We start from the raw sequence: 23,760 nt of genomic DNA, 5'->3' as shown, positions 1-23,760 counted from the left end.
AAGATTAAAAGATTCTTGACCATTTTAGAATTAGAGCCAATTTCCTGTATAAAGTGCTTGCACTCGGCCACAAGAGAGAGGTCCTGCAGGAAATTTTGCCATCCCTAACCACAAACGGAAACAGTTAGAAAATTACAAAGCAACCCCTCTTGAACAGAGTTTGACTTGTCAATATGTTACCGACACGTTGACATCGACCAGAATGTGGCGTGGAAATCATTATCGGAGTCAATTTTCGAAGCGTTAGTTTACGCGGGGAGCTTCATCGTCACAGCACAAGCTAACCTTAATCCTTCAATTTGTTTCTTGTTTCCTGATTGTCACTGAACTGGAATGTGAAGCGGAAGAAGTGACGTCGTTTCCCAATAATGCCCTAACACTCGCAGAAATTAGGCAAAACGTACATTTGCCATTACAAAGGTAACTATTAAAACTCGGAAAAAACAAAAAAAAGTTTACAGAAATGGCGATGGCCGGTTTTTATAGACGAGTCCTTCCTTCTCCTCCTGCAGTTGATTTCGCATCCTCGGAAGGAAAGGTATTCCTCTTCTGCAATTGAATTGTACGTTGTTGAATTGAATGAAATGTGTGGCTGTAAATATGATCAATAAGTGGAGTGTTTAAATTGATTCATATGTTTGGATTCTGATAGTGTGATTTTTGTCCTTTTGGTGAATGGAGTTACTGTTATGTTTGGATGATTTATGAATTTCAATTATGCTTTGGATTTGCAGCAACTTTTCTTGGAGGCTATTCAAGGTGGAACAATGGAAGGTTTTTACAGGTTGATTTCTTTCTTTCAGACTCAATCAGAACCGGCATATTGTGGATTGGCCAGCCTTTCCATGGTCTTGTATGCCCTTGCCATTTACCCTGGAAGAAAATGGAAGGTTAACATTTTAACTTCTTTTGCATATAGTGGAAAGAATGTTTGTTATAAGTTACTTAAATTCTGTAGTGATGAAGTTAGGAAGCCATCATATCCGAGTTATTTTTGTCTTTAGTTTTTCTTTTTGGTGTGTATAAGTGTGAGTTGATGATTTTTGCATCATTTTAGTTTACTTTGAGGCTGTCTCAGATAGTTACTATTTACTGTGTAGGACCTTGGAGGTGGTTTGATGAATCTATGTTAGACTGTTGCGAACCTCTGAAAAAGGTTAAAGAGAAAGGCATCTCATTTGGGAAACTTATTTGTTTGGCTCACTGCGCTGGTGCAAAAGTTGAAGCTTTCTGCACAAATCAAAGCACTATTGATGATTTCCGAAAGTATTTAATAAGATGCTCTTCTTCTGATGATTGTCATCTGATCTCATCTTACCATAGAGGGATTTTTAAACAGGTGATCATGAGCTTGGAGTTACTTCATTTCTCCCTGATTTTCACTAGTTATTGGTACCCAATGGAAGAAAATAGAAGAGTATTAACTTCTTTTGCTATTATGGATTGGCCAGCCTTTCCATGGTTTCCAATGTTTTTGAATTATTATTCTGTTGTTTCAATTGTGTGAGTCTGGGCATGTTAAAGAATTGATAGGTACCATCATCCTTGTTTTGATTTTATTTTGGATGGAGATGTTATGCAGACGGGAACAGGTCATTTTTCACCTATTGGTGGTTATCATGCCGGAAGGGACATGGCACTGATTTTAGATGTTGCACGTTTTAAGTATCCTCCACACTGGGTTCCACTTTCACTTCTTTGGGAAGCCATGGATAGCATTGATATTGAAACTGGACAATGCAGAGGGTAGGTGCTTGCATATGCTTTTATTATATTTATCCTAAAATACAGGGAAGTAATAAATGCAACCGAACAAGCTAGAAGAAACTGATTAGGAAACCTCCAGAGGAGAGTGTGTTTTGGGTAGTTAGTCTGCTCTTAAGTTTTAATGATCTAGTCTAAACTGAAGATTTTTTATTACCAAAATGCTTTTTACTTCTGCATGCAGTGAACTGCATTTGAGACACTTTTCAATTACACTGTTTTCTTCCATTTGTATGGTATATTTATTGTTCTAGAAATTTGTGTAGGTTTATGTATATTTTGTTGTTAAACCTGATTTATAAAGGCTACAATTTCTAGTTTTGATTCTTGTCACTCATGAAATTTGATGTTTCTCAGGTTCATGCTCATATCTACACCTCATAGAGAGCCGGGACTTCTCTACACACTGGTATGATTGCTGATTTTCAGCTGTGCATGCACTCACATACACACAAGATACACAAACTTTTGCTTTCTCTATGAATGTGTAATGCTACATAATTTTTCTAATATCTCTGTCTGTCCCCCCCAATCAGTTTTCAAATTTTTCCTTTTTTATATATTTATTTATTTTGTTACACTTCTTTGTCAATATATGTTTTGTTTTGTTTCCATGGTCTTTCTGCTTGCTTTTACAACAACAAACACCTTTCTTTCTTCTTTTCATTTCTTTTCTATCTTGTTTGAAAGGGGAGTGTCACTCTTTGTTGTTGCACCTCAGTTTATCAGAGTTACAGTCCACACTGATCAAAATTACAGAAAGTAAAAGCTGTCTAATTTTTTCTACATCTCTGAACGACCTTAAATCATTTATATCATGTTCAAAACTTCCATAGCTATAATTCGTTAATAGAATTTGTACAGCTTCTTTTTCTCATGGAACCAAATAAACTGAGAACATCATCGCAGTCTCGCAGGCATGAGATATTTTATTGATGCACAGCAGACTGAGTAATTTTGTTTTGAGATGCCAAGTTTTGTAAAATTACTTTCCTGGAGCCATTTGTATGTAGAGTGGTGCTACGATTGATTGAATGAGCTTCTTTCACATCTTCACCTTGATTGCTAAAATATCCAATGCTGTAGCTAAAGTTTTTCATGTTACACTGTTATGCTGATTAAAATTACGTTACCTGGTGCTTTTCAGAGTTGTAAACATGAGAGTTGGGTTGATACTGCAAGGTGTTTAATGGAAGATGTTCCTAATCTTGTGAAGTCAAAGGACTTTAAGGATATTGATAGTGTTCTCTCTGTTGTATTCGCATCACTGCCATCAAATTTTGGAGAGTTTATCAAGTGGGTTGCAGAAGTTCGGAGACAAGAGGATGGTGATAACAGTCTAAGCCAAGAGGAAAAAGGAAGGCTTGCTGTTAAGGTGTTGATGAGCTTGAAACTGTGACCCTTTGCCCCCTTTTTTTGCTGAGTGAGACACTAATTATGCAGTTTTGTTAATATACTTCAGAAGTTTTGAAGCCAATGTTTTGTGCTTTCAGGAAGAAGTGCTAAAACAAGTGCAAAAAACCAGTCTTTTTAAACACGTTGCGGCATTTTTATCTACAGTAAATTCTTGTTGCAGAAACATGCCATCTTTAGGTCATAAAGATGATCTGCCTGATGTTGCTGCTATAATGTGTTGCCAAGGGGCAGAAATTTTGGCAGGAAAGTTTGGTTCCTCGGAAAGTTTTTGTTGTTGGGAAACCTGTGTGCAATGCTTGAAGACAGATGGTGATAAGCCCATTCTTGTGGTGTCGGTGACTGTTGCAGATGGTAGCAGTCAACAAGGGTTTGATGTGCTGGTTCCTTCAATCCAAATGGAAGACCGTGGCTGTAGCTCAAGTAATTGTATTAGGATGTACCCTGCTGGAAATGATATTTTGACAGTTCTCTTGCTCGCCTTGCCTACAGAGACATGGTCTGGTATAAAGGATGAGAAGCTTTCACAAGAAATTCATAACCTTGTTTCAACAGAAAATCTTCCAACTTTTCTTCAAGAAGAGGTAACTACATTGTCTTGATCTACTCTTGTTCTTTTGCTTCTATTTTATAAAATGAGTCTGCATTTTCTATTAGTGGTATCCTTAAAAAGAAAGAAAATTTCTTTTCTGAAAGTAGAGTGTATTATATTATTGAAAGTATAAACATTGTTGGAGCTACAAGGGACTTTAATATATTATGAGAAATATGGGTGCAATGAGTTAATTACTATCGGCCTCATTTGAGTTAGAAGGAGCAGAAGTTGGTGGGAAGCCTGCTGTTATTTGCAGTTTTAGATCTGTCAGATTTGTATTGAATCTTGATGCATTGATGTACATGTTAGTTCATCTATATTCTTATTTTGGCTGCTATGCCAACTCGAATTTTAATATCCATAACCTAGATTTGTCATCATCAAATATGGATTTGGCAGGTTTTGCATCTGCGGAGGCAGCTCCACCTTCTCAAGAGATGCCAAGAGAATAAGGTAGATGAAGATCTTGCTGCACCTCACATGTAGCTCCTTCCTTATCTATGTAAATTCTTTTAATGGGTACTTCTATGTTGTATTCAAAGAACAGATTCTATCTTGTCCTCTGAATGTATATAATTTCACAAATGCATTGGACAAAGCCACTCTTCTTTCTAGATTATATTCTGGGAAGCAAATGGTGTATCTCCAGGATTGAAATGTCTTTATCAAGGAGCAAAAAGCGTTTTCCAGAGATCTAAACCTGACTATGAATAGTTAAGAGGTATCCGTCTGGGTGAATCGGGTCTCTTGGCTTGGTATTTCAAAAAGGAAATAAGAGGTTTGATTTACAGACTCGTTTATTTATTTATTTATCATCATGGGTGATTTAATATTTCTTAAAATTTGGAGTGTGCTTTAAATTAGTTTCTGCAATGGTAAAAGTATTGTTGAATAGTTATGAATTTATTTATTTCCATAGAATTCAATTGGAAAAATCAAATTTTATATACAATTTAGAGTTTTTTCTTGAAGTAGTCTGAAACTATAGTTGGGATACACACTTATTTTTTTATAATCGAGGGTGTTTGAGTCANTGTATCCCCAGGGTTGAAATGTCTTTATCAAGGAGCAAAAAGCGTTTTCCAGAGATCTAAACCTGACTATGAAGAGTTAAGAGGTATCCGTCTGGGTGAATCGGGTCTTTTGGCTTGGTATTTCAAAATGGAAATAAGAGGTTTGAATTACAGACTCGTCTATTTATTTATTTATCATCATGGGTGATTTAATATTTCTTAAAATTTGGAGTGTGCTTTAAATTAGTTTTTGCAATGGTAAAAGTATTGTTGAATAGTTATGAATTTTTTTATTTCCATAGAATTCAATTGGAAAAATCAAATTTTATTACAATTTAGAGTTTTTTCTTAAAGTAGGTAATAAATTTTCTCGGAAAAAAGTGTTGAAACTTGAAACAACAATTGATTCTTTAAATTGTATTGTCAGTTACATGTCTTGTTCTTACTTAAATACAAACTGCTCTTTTCATTTAGGTCTCTATAGAGAAAATATATGTTAACTTATTATCAACATAAATGGCAATCCCTGCACTGCCAATAAGTGGTTGAAGATTCCAATTTTATTTATTTATTTATTATTATTATTATTTTTTTCTTGTTGGGGGGGGGGGGGGGGGGGGGGGGGCGCGGGCATTGTTACTTAAATACAACTACATCGTAAGTTATTTTCAACATAATTGCCAATGCCAATAAGTGGATGAAGATTACAGTTTTATTTATTATTTTTCTTTTTTTGGCAGCCCATTACCCATGTAATGCATCTTTATTTTATGGGAAAATGAGTCTGAAACTATGGTTGGGATACGCTTATTTTTTTTTATAACCAGATTATTTGAGTCAATTTGTATGCATTTTAATTAATTATTGAAACCTTAGAACTATCAATTGGGTAAGAGTTTCAATGGTTACCCCTATTAGGAGTCGTGGGGACTTTAGAGATCATGTTAGATCCTATTAGAGATTGTGCAAATTCAAATTTATGAGACTATTTTAGATCCTCTTTTGCTTATTTACTACTAAGGTGACTTGACTAAATTCTTCTTTACCCGTTTCCCATCCAGTCTCCGTGGTTAGACATAAGCTTATTGCTCTCACAACTCACAAGTCACAATCACAACATTAAATAAAAACAAGAAAAACCCTTATTTGCCCATGATTCTCAATAAAATAAAATAAAATAAATCATTTCTTTTATACAAGTTACAGTAATAAATTAATAATACGTGGAATTAAAATATCTGGTTAGGATACCCACAAATTTAAATGGGATAATTTTGATCTACCCCTAACTTTTTCTTAAGCACAACTTGTGGTACTCGTCTAGAAAATACTTAAACACCACCCCTAAGACCTAAAGATGTCCAACTCTATTCAGTTGCAAGTTGAATTTTATATTGAAAATACTATTTTAGCTTCCCTCTAATTGAAAAAGCACAGTACATCTTTGTTTTCAAGTTAGAATTTTAACCATTTTATTTTTTTTACTTTTTCTTAAACTTTATTATTATTTTCTTAATATTATTCACATATCAATTACCTTTGTAGCCCCGCTCTACTCAACTTAACGGAAAAGACCTAACGGCCTATTTTATAAGTCAACTCATCATCTTTTTTAAGTATTGAAGTATAATTTACGAATAACTATTAATTAATATTTCAAATTATTATAGCATTACCCGAATATAATATATAGGGGCCGTTTGGTTCGGGGTTAAGTGGCATTACTGGGGTAATGTCATCTTATATTACTTGATTAGCACGTTTGATTGTCAAGTAATATAAGATACCAGTAATCTTCAAATACCAATAGTGGTTACTATTGATAATATAAGAGGTAATCTGATTACCTCCATTTTCTTAGGTTTTCTGAGATTACCAGGGTTATCTTTTTTTGTTACAATTTTATCCCTTATTAATAAAAATTTTGGACAATAATACCCCTACTTTAAAACAAATTTACATTAATATCCTATTTCAATTTTACCCTTGTTTAATTAAAATTTTGGACAATAATGCCCTTATATTTAAAATAATTTACAGACCACCACTGTCACCAAGCCACCACCACCACAGCCACCCAGCCACCACCGCCGACAGCGGGTCAACCACCACGGACCACCGCCGGAAAATTGCCGGAGTCCCTAAAAACACTGGAAATTTTGTGGGAGGCTCCGAGAGGCTTCGCTATGGCCGTTTTTGGCCATATTAACGGCCAGATCCCTCGATCTGGCCCGATATGGCCGTTTTCGGCCATCAATATGGCCAAAAAACGGCCATAGCGGAGCCTCTTGGTCACGGTGACGTACTCACGGGGACATCCGGCGGTGGTTCGCGGTGGCGGCAGGAGGTGGGGGTGATTTCATCATAAATTAAAGTTTTATATAAGTGGGGGTGTTTTAGCTAAATCTGAAATATTGGGGGTTAAAAAATTATTCAAAAATTAATAATAAAAATAATTTTATATTAATATTTAAAAGGGGGACAATTTAGTAATTTAAATAGCATACCCACCAATTTATTCCCCATAACCAAACATATTAATATAACATACCCACCAATTTATTCCCCATAACCAAACATATTAATATAACATACCCACCAATTTATTCCCCATAACCAAACATATTAATATAACATACCCATCAACTAACCAAACATATTTTTCTAAAGATTCTCAGTAATCTTTCAAGGTAATCTATCTTTCTAGTAATTCAATATTCCCAGTAATCTAACATTCCTGAACCAAATGCCCCCATATAGGTAAAGAGGCTTAAAAACTATTTCCCCTTCAGTTATTCCTTTACTAAAATCAAACTCACATTTTATAAAACTGACAAAAACACCCAATTTTCTAACGGCAACTCCAAACTTGTATAACAACACACAACCTTGTTTGTATAGACAATAATGTCCTTTAAGCCAGCTGTGAGCTAAATAAAATAATTTGGTGTTGGATTAGAAAATGAAGTTCAAAAAAAAAAAAAAAAAAAAAGGGAAAGAGACATTGGTATAAAGACCATGTACACTCTGTATATAATTTTAGTTTATTACCCTTTAGGTGCTAGCATTTAGTTAACCGTTTTAGAAAATTGGATGCCTTAGCTAGTTTTTACAAAAATACGGGTTTGCCTAACCAACAAATAATCAAAGGGGGAAATAGTATTTATAAAACCCTGACGTAGACTGTGGGTGGGGGACTCGTTGATTGTTCTCTGTTACCAATGCACGAGGAAAAGGTTATAAACTTGACTTTGAAAAGTTGTTGTTTCTTCAACACGATTTCCTCATTCCACAATCCTAAGAAGTATAATTAGGAAAGGAAAGAAGCAACAATGGCAATGGCGGGTCTTTACAGAAGAGTTCTTCCCTCTCCTCCAGCTACTGAGTTCGCTTCTCCTCAAGGCAAGGTTAGTTTTTTGACTTACCTATACTAGATACATAATATAATCTCTCTCGCCTGCAAAGATCTTTTATCTTTTTCATTTTTTTTTTTTTTAATCTTTGTCAATGAAAATTTTCAGCAACTCTTCACGGAAGCTCTTCAAGGAGGGACCATGGAAGGTTTCTTTAAGCTTATATCTTATTACCAAACTCAGTCAGAGCCCGCCTATTGCGGACTTGCCACTCTTGCTGTTGTCTTGAATGCCCTCGCCATTGATCCTGGAAGAACCTGGAAAGGTAAACGATAAAAAATATTTAATTAATAATCTAAGTGAATAAAATTAGTGGGATCCTTTTTATTTTATTTTCATTTCATTTCATTTCTTGATGTAGGAAAAATATTGTTAAATTATGATTTGATTTTGTTTCCCTTTCTTTATATGATTTTCTTATTTATTTTAGGGTTTCATTTTAGGAATTTAAGTAGTTTTTTATTAATTCAGCTGCATCATTTCTTTTCTAGGGCCTTGGAGATGGTTTGATGATACAATGTTAGATTGTTGTGAAAACTTAAGTAAGATTAAATCCCAGGGGATTACATTTGGTAAAGTTGCCTGCTTGGCTTATTGTAATGGAGCGAATGTTGAAGCCTTTAGAACAAATGAAACCTCCATTGATGAGTTTCGTAGAGTTGTTATTTCCTCAGCTTCTTCAGAGGATTGCCATGTCATCACCTCGTACCACAGAGGAACTTTTAAGCAGGTCCAATACTTGACTTAATCTTTTTTTCTTAATTACGGTTGATCTATCTTTGATTGTACCATTATAATCACTTGAGAACTTTGATTAGAATGATTAGGCCAAGAATATTGCCATATATGATTTTACTGCTGGTTGTAGACGGGAAGCGGTCATTTTTCTCCAATTGGGGGATATCATGCTGGAAAAGATATGGTTCTTATTCTGGATGTTGCTCGATTCAAATATCCTCCCCATTGGGTTCCTCTTACACTTCTTTGGGAGGCCATGGATACCATTGATAAAGCCACAGGACATCAAAGAGGGTACTTTTACTTTCCTGATTTTGTTAATATCATGTCAATCCCTTTATATCGGCCATTTAATAATCTTATTGCTCTATAATATGTTTCACTTTTCAGACTTTTGAATATATAAATTTTTTTTTTTTGTTATTATGCCTTCAAAATCATCCCGTTATCATTCATTCTTCTGCTCTTTTTTTCCAGATTCATGATTGTGTCAAGGCAACAGAAAGCACCATCCATTCTCTATATTTTGGTACTGTTTTTTTTTGGCAGTTCTCCATCATTGAATCATTGAAATTTTCTGTATTCATATTTTGTTTTCCTCCACATGATGGCCATTTTGGCATATAAACATGGTTGGAATAAAGTTCATTGTATTTGACAAATGCTAAGGGCTTGGGGACTTCAATCAGTGTCAAATTATTTTACATATCAAAATTCTGAACTTTCCTTTATTAATTAATGCATACAAACTTTGTTGAGTAACTTGAATGTGGAGCACATGTGGAGCATAAAGGGGATGAAAGATCTTGAACTAAATGTAAGGAAGGTAAAAGTAACATCATATCATTAAGCTACATAATAATTAAGCTGAGTGCATTGCATAATTTTTCTTATGGATTGCCTTTAAATTTGCTTTCATTTTTGTTGCGGCTAACCTTTACATGCGAACAAATTCCATCGAACTCCATATTACTTATGGTTCTCTGCAGAATTGCAGAAATGAGGGTTGGATCAAGGTTGCAAAGTACCTAACGGAAGATATTCCCCTCCGATTGAAATTTGAAGATTTAAAAGATGTGGACAATTTACTCTCTGTTGTATTTAAGTCAGCACCTGCTGATCTAAAAGAATTTATCAAGTGGGTGGGAGAAGTTCAGATACAAGAGGACGGGTGTATAACCTTAAGTGAAGAGGAGACAGGGAGGCTGGTTATTAAGGTGTTCTGTTGTTCTTCTCTATCGTTTTCTTTTATATTTATACTTGAAAAGAAAAATAACATATAAAGTGTTCTGATCTTAAGGTCTTAATTTTGGTATTCCAGGAAGAGGTACTGAAACAAATAAAAGAGACTGAATTATTCAAGCATGTGACCAAATGGTTGGCTTCTGAAATTTCATTATGTAAAGTTGTCGCATCTTGGGATTATAAGGAAACCTTTCCTGAAATAGCAGCTAATATTTGTTGCCAAGGAGCAGAACTTTTAACTGGAAAGCTTAGTTTGTCAGATGGAACATGCTGTAATGAAACAAATGTTGCATTTCTAAAATCTGGTGATGACAAGCCTATGACAGTGGTTTCAGGGACTGTAACTACAGATGGCATTGAACATAAAATTGAAACGCTGGTTCCTTTATCTCGGATAGATCCGAGTAATTTGTGTGATTTTGGTCAGAGTAATTGCAAAGGAATGCATCCATCTACTGGCGATGTTTTGACAATACTTTTATTGGCCCTGCCTCAACAAACATGGTCTGGCATTAAAGAAGAGAAGCTACGCATGCAATTTAGTTGTCTTGTATCAATTGACAAAGTTCCCTCTCTGCTTCAACGAGAGGTAATTTATTTTTCTCAATCATTTTCTTATCCCAGTCTTTTCCCTCTCAAGTATTTTCTTAGTTCCATATTTGTACTTGTCATTGTTTATTTTTGTCCAAGAAATTGAGATATCACAACTAAATTTTTCCCCAAAAGAGATCAATGAAGTTTTCCTAGAATTGGTTTGATCCTGTTTACGGATTTTCCACTTTAAGGTCCCTATGGTGGGTGAATTAATAGAACCATCTACAATGGGAATTAAACCTGGTTTTTTCATCTACCTTTTGGAGTTGAGCAAGTCAAGTATTGATTGAGGTTTATGGGTAAGAAGTTGATATAATTTTGATATTTTCGTCAACATGGTGTCATAGGAGTTGGGTGGAGTTCAGTTGCATCTTGGTTTCAATTCTTTAAAGTAAAATAATTAACCTGACTAGTCATTGTATCCTCTAAATTCTATATTCAAATACTTATGTTGTGTGTATGATTCATAATTTTTGCTCTGCATTTTAGTTTTCTGATTGGTTCTTCCGAAAACTTTATAAGTATGATGTTTTATATATCCACTTTATCACACAGAAATTGAAGTTAACTTTTATTACAACTTTTTCTTGAAGATTCATGTGCATAATTGTTGCTATTTCAGGTACTGCATCTGCAAAGGCAGCTGCATTTCCTCATGATTGATCTCAGTGCCTCATCTCCCTGTGGTTAGTTTCTTATTTATGAAGAGCATACTACCAATTGTAGGTATTGATTGGGTGATAGAATTCAGCGTAAGTTGAAAATAAACACAAGACACTCAAGTATTTGACTTGAGAGATTCAGTACAAGCTGAATGTAGATACAAGACGCTCAAGTATATGGTTCGACGCCAGGATAATAATTACTTGAGGAAGTCTAGTATAATTTCAGTGGAATAAAATTGTAAGATTTTTTTCATATGTTTTTGATTTAGAGTTGACTTATGGACTTATGAGGTGATGACGTATTCTAGTCTTTCTTTGAATCAATTTTTCAGTTGTACAGCATTGTTGACACTTGAGAGTATATTACATTGAAAAACGTCAAGGTATAAACACCTCAGTCGTGTTGAGCTCTAAATTTTTGGTCTTGAAGCTAACAAATATTAAGCATATTAGGTCGGAATTAAGAGCTAGGCATGTCTTCCAGGACTCCTGAGGAAGGAGGCAGTCTTAGAGATCTCTTTTGATGGCTTGTCCGTGAACCTGACCATATTGTAAACCCAGGCACCGGATACAGCTCCAAGTACTGGTGCCACCAGGTATATCCATAAATCTTTGAATTCCTTTGACACTATTGCAGGCCCCAAGCTTCTTGCAGGATTCATTGATGCTCCTGTTATTGGTCTGCCAATTGCCAAACACATGAATAAACAGGTTAACTATTTATATCATTGTTTCACATGCCCCAAAGGGCGTTGACTTTCTTAATCCATATTATATAATATGACCAATAATTTATTAATATCACTTTTAATAAACATACATATTTATTTATTTAAAAAAAAAAAATTAACTTGTTGGTCCCATATGAAACAGTTAATATCTTTTTGAAGACAATTAATGGCTAAAGTGACATTAAGCACCGTTGGCTAGATACAGGAGCATTTGTAGTATAGTTTTAAATAAGTTGTTTTGATAAGTGTTTTAAAACTCGGTCCGGCCTGGCCCGGTCTGACCAGGTTGGTTAAACTAGTTGAACTGGTATCCAGGGCCTTCATCAGGCCGGGTTATCAATTTTCTTATTCATTGGAAGCTTTAGAAGTTGGAATGATAATTGGTGAACAATTAAAGGTCGGGATATTGGGGCTTTTGAAGATGAGGGGTCGATGAATGCAATGGTGGCGATTGAGGTGATTTCCCGTGAGTGAATCAACCGAAAATCGAAAAAAAATCGGTGATGGTAGCAACCTGCTTTTGTTGGCGATTGGCGAGGTGAATGGGGGTGGGGTGAGATGGGTTTTGGTCAGGTGGCTGAGGGGAGTATTTTATGGTGATATGGAGGTTGTCGACATTGGTGGTAGTGAGATCTAGGCTGGGTTGTTGATATCGACGTTCAATTTTAGCTAGATCTTGAGTAGATTTTATGGGGAATAGGTTCAAGGGATGATTGAGATTGCATTTGGTATGTCGTTGCTGTCAACCAATAGACCGTCAATTTGTATTTGAGGTGTGTTTGCTAAATTTTAAACTTATAGGGACTTAACCGTAATTTTTAGGGANTAATATCACTTTTAATAAACATACATATTTATTTATTTAAAAAAAAAAAAAAATTAACTTGTTGGTCCCATATGAAACAGTTAATATCTTTTTGAAGACAATTAATGGCTAAAGTGACATTAAGCACCGTTGGCTAGATACAAGAGCATTTGTAGTATAGTTTTAAATAAGTTGTTTTGATAAGTGTTTTAAAACTCGGTCCGGCCTGGCCCGGTCTGACCAGGTTGGTTAAACTAGTTGAACTGGTATCCAGGGCCTTCATCAGGCCGGGTTATCAATTTTCTTATTCATTGGAAGCTTTAGAAGTTGGAATGATAATTGGTGAACAATTAAAGGTCGGGATATTGGGGCTTTTGAAGATGAGGGGTCGATGAATGCAATGGTGGCGATTGAGGTGATTTCCCGTGAGTGAATCAACCGAAAATCGAAAAAAAATCGGTGATGGTAGCAACCTGCTTTTGTTGGCGATTGGCGAGGTGAATGGGGGTGGGGTGAGATGGGTTTTGGTCAGGTGGCTGAGGGGAGTATTTTATGGTGATATGGAGGTTGTCGACATTGGTGGTAGTGAGATCTAGGCTGGGTTGTTGATATCGACGTTCAATTTTAGCTAGATCTTGAGTAGATTTTATGGGGAATAGGTTCAAGGGATGATTGAGATTGCATTTGGTATGTCGTTGCTGCCAACCAATAGACCGCCAATTTGTATTTGAGGTCTGTTTGCTAAATTTTAAACCTATAAGGACTTAACCGTAATTTTTAGGGATGTATTTGGTGAATTTTAAACCTTTTGACACTTGTTTGACCGGTCAAATCGGTGAACACCGGACTCAACAACTTTGCCAGGTTTCACCCCAGTTATTAAAACATTGGTTTTGATTAATAAATAAGTCCAATCAAAGGGTAAAAATAAAAAAAAGGGCTTCAAAATTGAGATGGCAAGTTCATACCCGGCAAATAACACGTCAACAAGGATGGTAGAGCCAATAGCAAGGCCAGCAAGTTCGCCTATCTGCATCAAAGTTGTTGAGCATATTGATTAATTTATCCTGAATGAATAATTAATATATACGTTTAGTCATCAACTACACGAAAGAACCAGTAAGTTGCAGAAGATGAAACTGACAGCTCTGGTATCAGTGGCGACGGCGGATATAACAAACATCAGGTAGAAGGTACTTATGAATTCTATCACAAATGACTGCATATATGAACCAGCTGGAAGTGTTCCCGCAAAATGATCTTCCTTCCCATTGAATACTAATCGGAGGGCTCCTGCTGCTAGCGTTGATCCAACCACTTGACTAAATATGTAAGCTGGTACCTACAAGCTCAATTAACCTTTTAATTAATATTAAACTTAATTTTGAGGAAAATTTAGATGGAATCGAGTCGAGTCACCTGTTTCCAGGGATAGTTCTTGGAGGCGGCGAAAGCAATGGTTACAGCAGGATTGAAATGGGCACCGGAGATATGGCCGACGGAATAAATCAAAACCATGACAGTGAATCCCCAGACGAATGCTATACCTGGAAGTGTTACCACTTTATCATTGTTTATATTCACTATCATCGATGCACATCCCGCAAATATCAACAACCACGTGCCCACCATCTCAGCTATTATCTACAAATGAATTAAACAACAATTTTAATTTCTTCCATATATAAGAAAATATATGAAAACTTGCATGAGACTTCAGAATTACACCACCCCTAGGTGGTCAGGCGGAGCGATGGGAGTTGAATTCCCCGGGTATTAGAGGGTTTATCTAGTCAATAACTTCAAGAGTCCAGATAAATTTCAAGGCTCTGGAGAATTAGTCGAGGTGTGAGTAAGCTAACCACACATCATTGTTCAAAAAAAAAAAAAAAAATAGAGAACTACTCACCTTTTGCATGAAAGGTTTAGAAAAGATGATGTTGAAGTGACTGTTGGTTTGGGATTGGGAGGCAGCTGCATGATCACCAAGATCATCCACAGGCAACACTATTGCTGAGTTAATATTATTCGCTGAAATATTATCGGCCATGAACGACTGCAAGGGAGTTGGAAGAGCAAAAAGGAGAGAAAAAACCAACAAAAATAAATCATAAGAAACCTGAAGTTGTTAATAAATAGAGTAAGAATGTCCAAATTTTATATACGTGCAATCCCAGTAAGATAGGATTTAAAACTGAAGAGAGAAAAGTTGACTATCATACCTTCACTCAACTTAAAAAGAGGAAAAGAGCTAATCCATTCTCATGCCGATACTTGTTTTTTACGTAACCAACCTATTAACTCTTTTCTGTTTGAATTTGATGAACACTTCTTTTCTATCATGAGATCCTCATGATTCAGTGCCGGCTCTAGGATATTTGAGGCCTAAGGTGAAATGTTGGAATTGAGTTTTTGTTATTTATTTAACAATTATTAAATTTTTTAGTTTTTTTTTAATATTTAAATATAAATTTTCTGACAACCATTTAAATTAAAAATTAATTACAATCTAAATTATAATAACAATTAATAATTCTACATGAGCAACATTAGGATCCCAAAATTTGTGTCTCTACCTATGTGTGGTATTTGATTTAGCCAAATCTCCTTTATTGTAAGACGACTAAAATAACAACTAGATTAGGATATAAAGTTGAGATCCCAATTTTATATGTATAACTATAGTTAGTAAATATGGGTACGGTAAAAAAAGGGTATGGAAATTTTACGGGAATGATACGGCAAACGGTGAAAATACGTTTATAAAAATTTGGCCTTAAAATTCAGATACGGGAAAAATACGGTACGGGTATATACAAGTTTAATACGGTATACTGTCAATAATATGTTTTGAAAAATACGGCAATATTAATCCTGATTTTAGTACTTTTTATGATCATTGAATTAATTATTCTCTATTTTTCCTCATAGATGTATGATTTATATCTTTTTTAATTATAATATTTTAGTTTATTATTACAAATATTATAGAAGCGATCAATTATTAAATAAAACAAACAATTTTATTTGTCTTTAAGTTGAAGAAGAAGAAGATAAGACGAAGAGTGGTGTTTGTTGAAGAATAGCTGAGGAGGAGGAGAGGTAGAGACACCAAAAAAGAGAAAAAGAGAGAAAGAGGGCGCAAAAAAAGAGAAAAAGAAAGAAGAGGGCGCCAAAAAACAGAAGGAGAGAGGAAGCGGTCGCAGAAAAGAGAAGGAGAGGCGCCAAAAAGAGACTGACATCGCTTTGGGTAAAAAGAGACTGAGCATAAAACGACGTCGTTTTGATCAAATTTCACCTAAAACGACGTCGTTTTGGTTTAGTAAATAACAAAATTTTATTTTTAAAAATACGGCCGAATTATACGTGAATTATACGGCTAAGGCATATAATTCGCGTATAATTTGGCTATGCTTATAGAATACGGGAATTTGCGTTTTATACGCGAATTATACAGTTGGGCGTATAATTCACGTATAAAACGCGAATTTACTAACTAGGTGTATAACATTACTTCTATAATACCAGTGTTTTAAAACTCAGACAGGACTAGCCAGTTCAATCGTCCCAACCATGAATTGACCCCTTCTCCGGTCTAGGGACACTCTAAACCGGATTTGAACCATCGGCCCTAATTGACTTGCCAGTTGATCCTGCAGAACAGTGTTGAATTGTTGATTCAATCATCAGGTTGGCTGACCATTTTCTCTCAATTGCCACAATACCCTTGCTATAGTGTCAACGCCACCATTGACCATTTTCATTGTTTCTCGTTGGATTTTTCATCAAAATCAGCAGAAAACACCTCCCTAACATCGTTTGAGTACTTTCCATGCCATGATTGATCGTGATTTGGCCGTTCTACACCATTCACGTGACCTTTTTCCCATCACGCGACTGCTTGTTCTAGGCCCCATTTGGCCTGATTATGATGCTGTTGCACCCACTTGATGCCACCATTGGCATCACCTTCACCTCCACGACAAACCCCCTACCATCTGAAACCGAGTGCACCCACCGATTGTCGACCGCCGTATAAAACGCGAATTTACTAACTAGGTGTATAACATTACTTCTATAATACCAGTGGTTTAAAACTCAGACAGGACTGACCAGTTCAATCGTCCCAACCATGAATTGACCCCTTCTCCGGTCTGGGGATACTCTAAACCTGATTTGAGCCATCGGCCCTAATTGACTTGCCAGTTGATCCTGCAGAACAGTGTTGAATCGTTGATTCAATCGTCAGGTTGGCTGACCATTTTCTCTCAATTTGCGCAATACCCTTGCTATAGTGTCAACGCCACCATTGACCATTTTCGTTGTTTCTCGCTAGATTTTTCATCAAAATCAGCAGAAAACACCTCCCTAACATCTTTTGAGTACTTTCCATGCCATGATTGATCGTGATTTGGCCATTCTACACCATTCACGTGACCCTTTCCCATCACGCGACTGCTTGTTCTAGGCCCCATTTGGCTTGATTATGATGTTGTTGCACCCACTTGACGCCACCATTGGCATCACCTTCACCTCCACGATAAACCCCCTACCATCTGAAACCAAGTGCACCCACCGATTGTCGACCGCCATCCACATGCTGGTTCGCACAACTCCCTGTCCTCAGGTTGATCAACAGCCTCAAGTGCTTGGCAGAAGCACCACCTTTTTCTTCACACCAAAACCCCCTTCATCACAGTCTAAGTTTGCTCGTTGGTCACCGCCCACCGCTTGCTGCACTAATCGACTATGCAACATTGTGCGTCTCCTAGCCAAATCATAGGGGTGTGTTTGCTAGATTTCAAACCTATAGGAATTGATGATAATAACTTAGGGATATGCCTGTTAAGTTTTATACTAAGGTTTCATGCTGACTTCATTGATCCAACCTACCGGTCAAACCGCCCAACCTAGGGGATCGGCCTCTTGACCGGGTCAAGGCCCAATCTAGGTATAAAAACATTGTATAATAATAGAGATACGATGAAAAAGGAGAATGATATCAATTTAAATAACACACAAACAAAAAAAAAAAAAAAAATTTATAGAATAATGTGCATTGAAATTTGATGAAACTCTTGTAGTTCAATTATCTAAAACCATATTGGTGGCGATTTCTAGAACAAAAATAATAAGAAATGAGATAACTTATAATAAACTTGTGAACGAAGAAGTTTAAGTTTGGAGATAGAACACTATAATAGAATAAATTCTCTATCTAGTTTTTATTTTTCAAAATTTGACTTCTAACTAGTATGTATTGATCATTTCAATATTTGATGACAACTGCATCTACTAAAGAATTTCTACAGAAACTTTTAACATTTTTAAATAATAATAATAATATATAAATTACTAAAGTCTACTGACAAATGGTTCTCTTGTCAGCCATTGACCATTCATTTTTAAAGAGTTATCAAGCAATAAGTTATGAGTAATGCTACAGTTATCGATGGGTGTGCACCGAATTTGTGCACCGAATGACGTGGCACAATTCTGACCGTTGATTTATTATCAGTTAATATTAATCAACGGTCAGGATTTTGTCACGTCACTCGGTGCACAAATTCGGTATAAACTTTTCGGTAACTCTATCATTTTCCATAAGTTATTACTAGATAAGTGAATTAATATAATATCATATTATTTGTTTAATTACAAGATTAAATTACTACATGCTGTCGTCTACTTGGTTTGGATCAAGAGTAGAAAACAATGGATCTTCAGGCGCTATCATATTGACGTTAATGGCTGCCAATAACATCATATATATTGTAGTTAACTACTCCTGGGTGGTCGGATGTGATAATAAGGCTTTTGGGTATATTACTTAAGAGATTATGAGCTTGATTCCCCTCAGTTACTAACAAATGTGACTATTAGAGAGTTTACTCAATTGTTAACTTCAGAATCCCTATGTTCATATTGTAGTCCAAAAAATATGACAACAAAAACCGCCGTGAGAGGATTTGTAGCTTAATTCAAATTCAAACGCTATTTTTTGCATTGGTGTTAACTGCACCATAATAAACAGTTTCTCCGGTTGTATTAACACACTGTAATTGTAGATTAAAGTGGTAAAATCAAAATAACTTCAATATCTTAGCTCAAAACATACATCTATCTATGATTTTTAACATGGACATGGAGAGCAGGTCTTTTTCATTTAAACCCCACAAAATATAGTCAATCTATTTTATATCCATAAATTTATTACGTTTTATATATTGTCATCTTCATAGAATAACAATCAATCAATATAATAGATTATCATATGACGATTATTATATTTGCTTTTGGCATATTAAGATGACATGTTACAAATGGTATATTCTGATTCCCTCCATCAGATACCTAGACAATTTTCACAACCTTCCGCAAAAAATATAATATTAAACGGGGCTACTGATTTTATAATTAAAATACGACTTCTGAAATATAAATCAATGAGAACATGGCATTGCTTCATCAATCACAAAATTCAATGTTACAAAATCAACCCAGCAAATTAATACTATTTTACATTTAATAAATAATATGTATTTAACAACAGTCGGTTCAAAACAAAGCATAAACATGATATCATGGCATACACCATCTATTAAATCCAATGAGTTATAATAGAGTAATTGTTTTTACAAAAACTCTTAACAATCAGAAATATTCAGTTGACCACGGTAGGATTGGATAGGATGTGTGCGTAATTATAATAAATCAATTAGGAATGGATTGAAGTGTCCTTAATGCAAGAACACAAGAGGTTTTTAAAGTGGTTCGGTGAGTTAGAATCAAGCTTACATTCACTGTTATATTATTGCTCATGTTTGTCGTATACATGAGATGATTATAAAGAGAAAACACGTAATAACAAGCTAAGACTTTCTCTAAGTGGTTTCTTTTGGTTGAATGAATAATTGATTGACCCCCCAAAATGGAGGTGAGACCTCCCTTTTATGTACACGCCTGACAGTGATTGAGGTTGGTATTAGTATTACGGGATGGATTATACGCATAATCCCTCTTAATCTAGATTTGAGTTAGTTTCTGTCCATGTTTAAGTATAAACACGCAAGCTTAATACTGGTGAGTTTGGTAGAGAAGTCATCTACTATGTAAGCGACATGTGGAAAGATTCTAACGACTAAATCTCGATATGATTTATAGACAAGTGGCATGAGTTTGGTCGTCGGAAAATCATGCGCCACAGAAATAATTAGGTATCGTTACCTCTCACATCGATAATTAAATATTATGATTCAAGATGAACTTTTAATTGTTTGATTAAATAAAAAATATTTATTAAAGAGAAAAAAATGATCCGACTTCTAAATTTTCTTCATTAATTGTTTACCAATATTCTATATTTATTGCTTTTCTAACTAAATATTTTCTTCATTAATTGTTTACCAATATTCTATATTTATTGCTTTTCTAACTAAATCAAACAAGCTATGACTTTGCAAGCAAGTTATTGGAAGATCTGATCACCAAGGAGTTGACTTTCCCCTGGAGTCTGCTCAGCCATGACAGTTTGAGTTTTTTCGTCAATGAAGTAGAAAGAAGTAGAGAAGAGAGGACGTCAGTGAAAGATTTGTTTATGAATATCAGATAGAAAACTAAGGAATGAATGATTTTCTTTCCCTTTTTGGAAGTGAGTAGTCTGAGATCAACATGAAGTTCTGCAAAAAATACCAGGAGTACATGCTCGGAAAAGCACAAAAACTTCCTGAAGTTGGTTGCCAGAAGCTCAAGAAGATATTGAAAAATTGCAGAATAAGCGTTCTTTCCCAGGAAGACTACCATCGTGATGAAGCTCCAGAAATACAACGCTGTCTTCACTATTGCCCCGGTATATATTTACTCCTTTTCCTCTGATTGTTCTTCTGTTTTTTAATTTTATTTTTTTTATATTGAATTAATTTTCTTCAAAACGTGTAGTTTGCGATGCAAAATTCTTCCCTTCTCTTGTCAATGATATGTCAGCAGTAGTAAGCTACTTCAATGAGCGCGCTCAGAAATTGCTAAAGCTTCATCAGGCTGCCGGCTTTCGCAAGTACTTAAATTGGTTTAATGGTAAACTTCGACGCTCTCAGTCTGATGTTTCGTTAATTGAAGAAGGCAAAGATTTGGTTATTTATGCTCTCATCAATGCCATCGCTATTCAAAAGTTACTAAAGAAATACGATAAGGTATGCTATAGTTTATCCCATTTTGTATTAAATATTCTGATCCTGAATTGGGGTATTGAATATATACTAGAGTAAACTTTTTGAGATACAGATTCATAACTGTTGTAAGCAAGGGACGGCGTTCAAGTCACAAGCTCAAAGTATGCAGATTGAAATCCTGCAATCGCCTTGGCTGCGTGAGCTTATGGCATTCAACATTAATTTAAGAGAAACAAGTGTCAATTCAAGTACTCTTCCTGAATCCTCTGAAACTTACTATCTCAGATTCAGTGACGGAAAACCATCACTCTCCTGTGAGCTATTTGATGCAGTCAAACTTGATATTGATTTGACTTGTCCGGTGTGTTTGGTAAGTTCATTAAACTTAAATTCATTATATATAACAGTGCTGGATTATGGCCTATTTATGTTTCTTTTTTTCTTTTTTTTTTTTCTGGCTGCAATAACAGGAAACAGTGTTTGATCCGGTTTCTCTGACATGCGGCCATATATTGTGCCAAATGTGCGCTTGCTCTGCTGCATCAGTCACCATTGTTGATGGGCTAAAGTCTGCAGAATCTAAAGAAAAATGTCCCCTTTGCCGACAGGTAACACTTCATTTTATTTATTTAATGTGATGAGGGGAAGTGGAGCTGGTTTTAAAGTTGTCATCCAGTCTCTCATAACTTGATGATTTGGAGCATCCATATACTAAGATATGATGCTAGAACAGCTACCATGTTAAGAGTATTGTGTGGATTACGTATATGTTGTATGCAATTTGCAGGTAAAAAAAAAAAAGAGAAAAAGGAGTATGAAGGTCATGAGATGTTCAATATAGATTTTTTTAGAATTTAGATGAGAGTTTATGATGTTTGGTTGAAGAGAAAGCAAACGAAAATGAGGGAAAATAAAAGAAACACATTTGGAGAAAATATTTCTTATTAATATTAACTGCCCTTTTTTAATTTACCCCCTATATTTGTAGACTTCACTTTCCTTCTTTACAGCTCAGCGATACACCATGTCACCCGCTCATTTCTTCTCGCTTTTATTTTATTTTATTTTTCCTTCAAAGCTCCCTTTCTTTACTTCTTCCTTTTATTGGGTTGGGCCTGTACTCCTTTTATTTGAACCCATTCCTGTAACATACACATCTAAAAACACAAACCGAAATATAATCAAATATGCAGCCTGTTTTAAATCCTGGCCTGACCCGGCCGGTTGAACTAGGACCTGAGGCCTTCACTAGGCTAGGTTATCAATTTACTATTAATTGAAAACCTTAAAAATTAGGACGATGATCGGCGAACAATTAAAAGTTGGGATGTTGAGGGTTTTGTAAGAGGAAGGGTCGGTGAGTGGAAAGGTGACGACAGAGGTGGTTTCCAATGATTGAATCAACCAAAAATCGCATAAATAAATCGACAACAGCTCGCTGTTGTAGGTGATTGGCGAGGTGAACGGGGGTGGGGTGAGATGGGTTTTGGTTAGGAGGTTGAGGGAAGAGTTTTCGTGGTGATGGGGTGTGTTGTCAATGCCGGAAATAGACCCTATTTGGCATGGGTTGTTGTCGCCGATGGTGTAACTTGGAGTGTTTTTACAAGATTTCAAATCTGTAAGGACTTATGTGTAATTTTTAGGGGTGTTTTTGTTGTATTTTAAACCTTTTTACCTGCTGACATCATATGTTTGACCTGCCGGTCAAACCGGTTCAATTGTTCAACCCAAGACTTGGACACTTTGTCGGGTTTTACCTCCGGCCGGGTTTTAAAACATTTACTAAGTATCTTCTATACTAATAGTTTAAAAAAGTGAAAACTCAAGTAGTATTATGATTTGGTGAACTGCTATAACATCACCCGGAAGATTTGGTTGTATTGTCAGAAGCAAATTTATTCATTTACTCTGTTTACTAATGTATATATATACTTGACTTCAGGCAGGAGTATATAAAGGTGTTGTACACATGACAGAGCTTAGTATTCTAATAGGCCGAAGGTTGGTTTTCGCACCTAACATATTTTTTATTTGAGCTTTCAATAGTAGGTGTCCTGGTTGCTTGTGTTTTAGCTGGTGTGTACGTAAAGGAAGAAACAGGAATAAATGAAAGAATTTTATGTGTTTATTGTACACTTCTTGAAATATTCTTTGATCATATTTAATTGAATATGAAACAGTTGCCCTGAGTATTGGGAGAAGCGGCTTAAGATGGAAAGAAAAGAGAGGGTTAGGCAGGCAAAGGAGTACTGGGAATCTCAGTGTCGAGCATTCGCAGGCATCTAATCACCCAATTTCATCTCATTACCATTACTCGTTGGCAGTCGCTAGCTCTTGTTCTGCTTCTGTAGTTTTTTTTTTTTTTAATGATTGGGGGTTTCCGAGTTAGTTTGCACGCACCTCAACATTCACTCAGGACCTTAGAACTACCGATCAGATAAGAACTCTAATGGTCATCCCTATTAGCAACTGTGGAGACTCGAATCTATAGTTGATGTAGGACAAATTTTTCTAAATTAGGATTAGTTTTTATTTTCCTTTTTGTTATTAGAATTTCTAATTTTGATTAAGACTTTATATTTGGAAGTTTATTTATGTTAGGATTGTAGTTAAATT

The 23,760-nt window shown here is 35.5% G+C and overlaps 4 protein-coding genes across 6 annotated transcripts; 3 read left to right on the top strand and 1 right to left on the bottom strand.

Annotated features, from left to right (window-relative positions):
* The first annotated feature begins 377 nt into the window (after positions 1-377).
* Positions 378-4,500, top strand: LOC116123100 (glutathione gamma-glutamylcysteinyltransferase 1-like). Its single transcript, XM_031408888.1, has 8 exons — positions 378-538; positions 735-891; positions 1,101-1,339; positions 1,583-1,746; positions 2,122-2,173; positions 2,912-3,139; positions 3,258-3,761; positions 4,172-4,500. The coding sequence occupies exons 1-8, from the start codon at positions 464-466 to the stop codon at positions 4,256-4,258; spliced, it is 1,506 nt and encodes a 501-aa protein (XP_031264748.1). The 5' UTR covers positions 378-463; the 3' UTR covers positions 4,259-4,500.
* A 3,564-nt stretch (positions 4,501-8,064) lies between these two features.
* LOC116123094 (glutathione gamma-glutamylcysteinyltransferase 3-like) lies at positions 8,065-11,977 on the top strand. 3 transcript variants are annotated; one of them, XR_004126996.1, is made up of 10 exons: positions 8,065-8,192; positions 8,307-8,463; positions 8,690-8,928; positions 9,067-9,230; positions 9,414-9,465; positions 9,926-10,153; positions 10,258-10,770; positions 11,398-11,678; positions 11,773-11,823; positions 11,894-11,977. XR_004126996.1 is itself a non-coding variant. In XM_031408882.1 (8 exons), the coding sequence occupies exons 1-8, from the start codon at positions 8,118-8,120 to the stop codon at positions 11,464-11,466; spliced, it is 1,497 nt and encodes a 498-aa protein (XP_031264742.1). In that variant the 5' UTR covers positions 8,065-8,117; the 3' UTR covers positions 11,467-11,764. The 3 variants fall into 3 exon arrangements, 1 of the variants encoding a protein (XP_031264742.1); XR_004126995.1 differs by having other exon boundaries at positions 11,773-11,902; XM_031408882.1 differs by lacking the exons at positions 11,773-11,823; positions 11,894-11,977 and having other exon boundaries at positions 11,398-11,764.
* On the bottom strand, positions 11,786-15,353 carry LOC116123095 (aquaporin NIP1-2-like). The gene is made up of 6 exons (XM_031408883.1): positions 15,199-15,353; positions 14,886-15,032; positions 14,396-14,620; positions 14,121-14,318; positions 13,945-14,006; positions 11,786-12,121 (listed from the first exon to the last, which is right to left on the bottom strand). Exons 2-6 carry the CDS (start codon positions 15,024-15,026, stop codon positions 11,908-11,910), a joined length of 840 nt encoding a protein of 279 aa, XP_031264743.1. The 5' UTR covers positions 15,027-15,032; positions 15,199-15,353; the 3' UTR covers positions 11,786-11,907.
* Positions 15,354-20,425: 5,072 nt separating this feature from the next.
* On the top strand, positions 20,426-23,760 carry LOC116123146 (probable E3 ubiquitin-protein ligase BAH1-like 1). The gene is made up of 6 exons (XM_031408950.1): positions 20,426-20,825; positions 20,915-21,165; positions 21,257-21,514; positions 21,615-21,752; positions 23,087-23,145; positions 23,325-23,760. The coding sequence occupies exons 1-6, from the start codon at positions 20,648-20,650 to the stop codon at positions 23,428-23,430; spliced, it is 990 nt and encodes a 329-aa protein (XP_031264810.1). The 5' UTR covers positions 20,426-20,647; the 3' UTR covers positions 23,431-23,760.

This window comes from Pistacia vera, unplaced genomic scaffold (genome assembly GCF_008641045.1).
Source record: "Pistacia vera cultivar Batoury unplaced genomic scaffold, PisVer_v2 Contig140, whole genome shotgun sequence".
NCBI lineage: Eukaryota > Viridiplantae > Streptophyta > Magnoliopsida > Sapindales > Anacardiaceae > Pistacia > Pistacia vera.
Note: the sequence above shows the minus strand (reverse complement) of the source record. Positions and strands in the feature narration are given on the sequence as shown.

Bases quoted from the DNA above. Each gene is read 5' to 3' on its own strand.
- LOC116123146 (XM_031408950.1), top strand. From the start codon at position 20,648: ATGAAGTTCTGCAAAAAATACCAGGAGTACATGCTCGGAAAAGCACAA. The intron at 21,515-21,614 runs GTAAGTTCATTA...CTGCAATAACAG, and splicing joins TGACTTGTCCGGTGTGTTTG to GAAACAGTGTTTGATCCGGT. The intron at 23,146-23,324 runs GTTGGTTTTCGC...AATATGAAACAG, and splicing joins AGTATTCTAATAGGCCGAAG to TTGCCCTGAGTATTGGGAGA.
- LOC116123100 (XM_031408888.1), top strand. From the start codon at position 464: ATGGCGATGGCCGGTTTTTATAGACGAGTCCTTCCTTCTCCTCCTGCA. The intron at 539-734 runs GTATTCCTCTTC...TTGGATTTGCAG, and splicing joins TCGCATCCTCGGAAGGAAAG to CAACTTTTCTTGGAGGCTAT. The intron at 2,174-2,911 runs GTATGATTGCTG...GGTGCTTTTCAG, and splicing joins CGGGACTTCTCTACACACTG to AGTTGTAAACATGAGAGTTG.
- LOC116123095 (XM_031408883.1), bottom strand. From the start codon at position 15,026: ATGGCCGATAATATTTCAGCGAATAATATTAACTCAGCAATAGTGTTG. The intron at 14,621-14,885 runs GTGAGTAGTTCT...ATTCATTTGTAG, and splicing joins CTAAACCTTTCATGCAAAAG to ATAATAGCTGAGATGGTGGG. The intron at 14,007-14,120 runs GTCAGTTTCATC...ACTTTGATGCAG, and splicing joins TCGCCACTGATACCAGAGCT to ATAGGCGAACTTGCTGGCCT.
- LOC116123094 (XM_031408882.1), top strand. From the start codon at position 8,118: ATGGCAATGGCGGGTCTTTACAGAAGAGTTCTTCCCTCTCCTCCAGCT. The intron at 8,464-8,689 runs GTAAACGATAAA...TTTCTTTTCTAG, and splicing joins TCCTGGAAGAACCTGGAAAG to GGCCTTGGAGATGGTTTGAT. The intron at 10,771-11,397 runs GTAATTTATTTT...TTGCTATTTCAG, and splicing joins CCTCTCTGCTTCAACGAGAG to GTACTGCATCTGCAAAGGCA.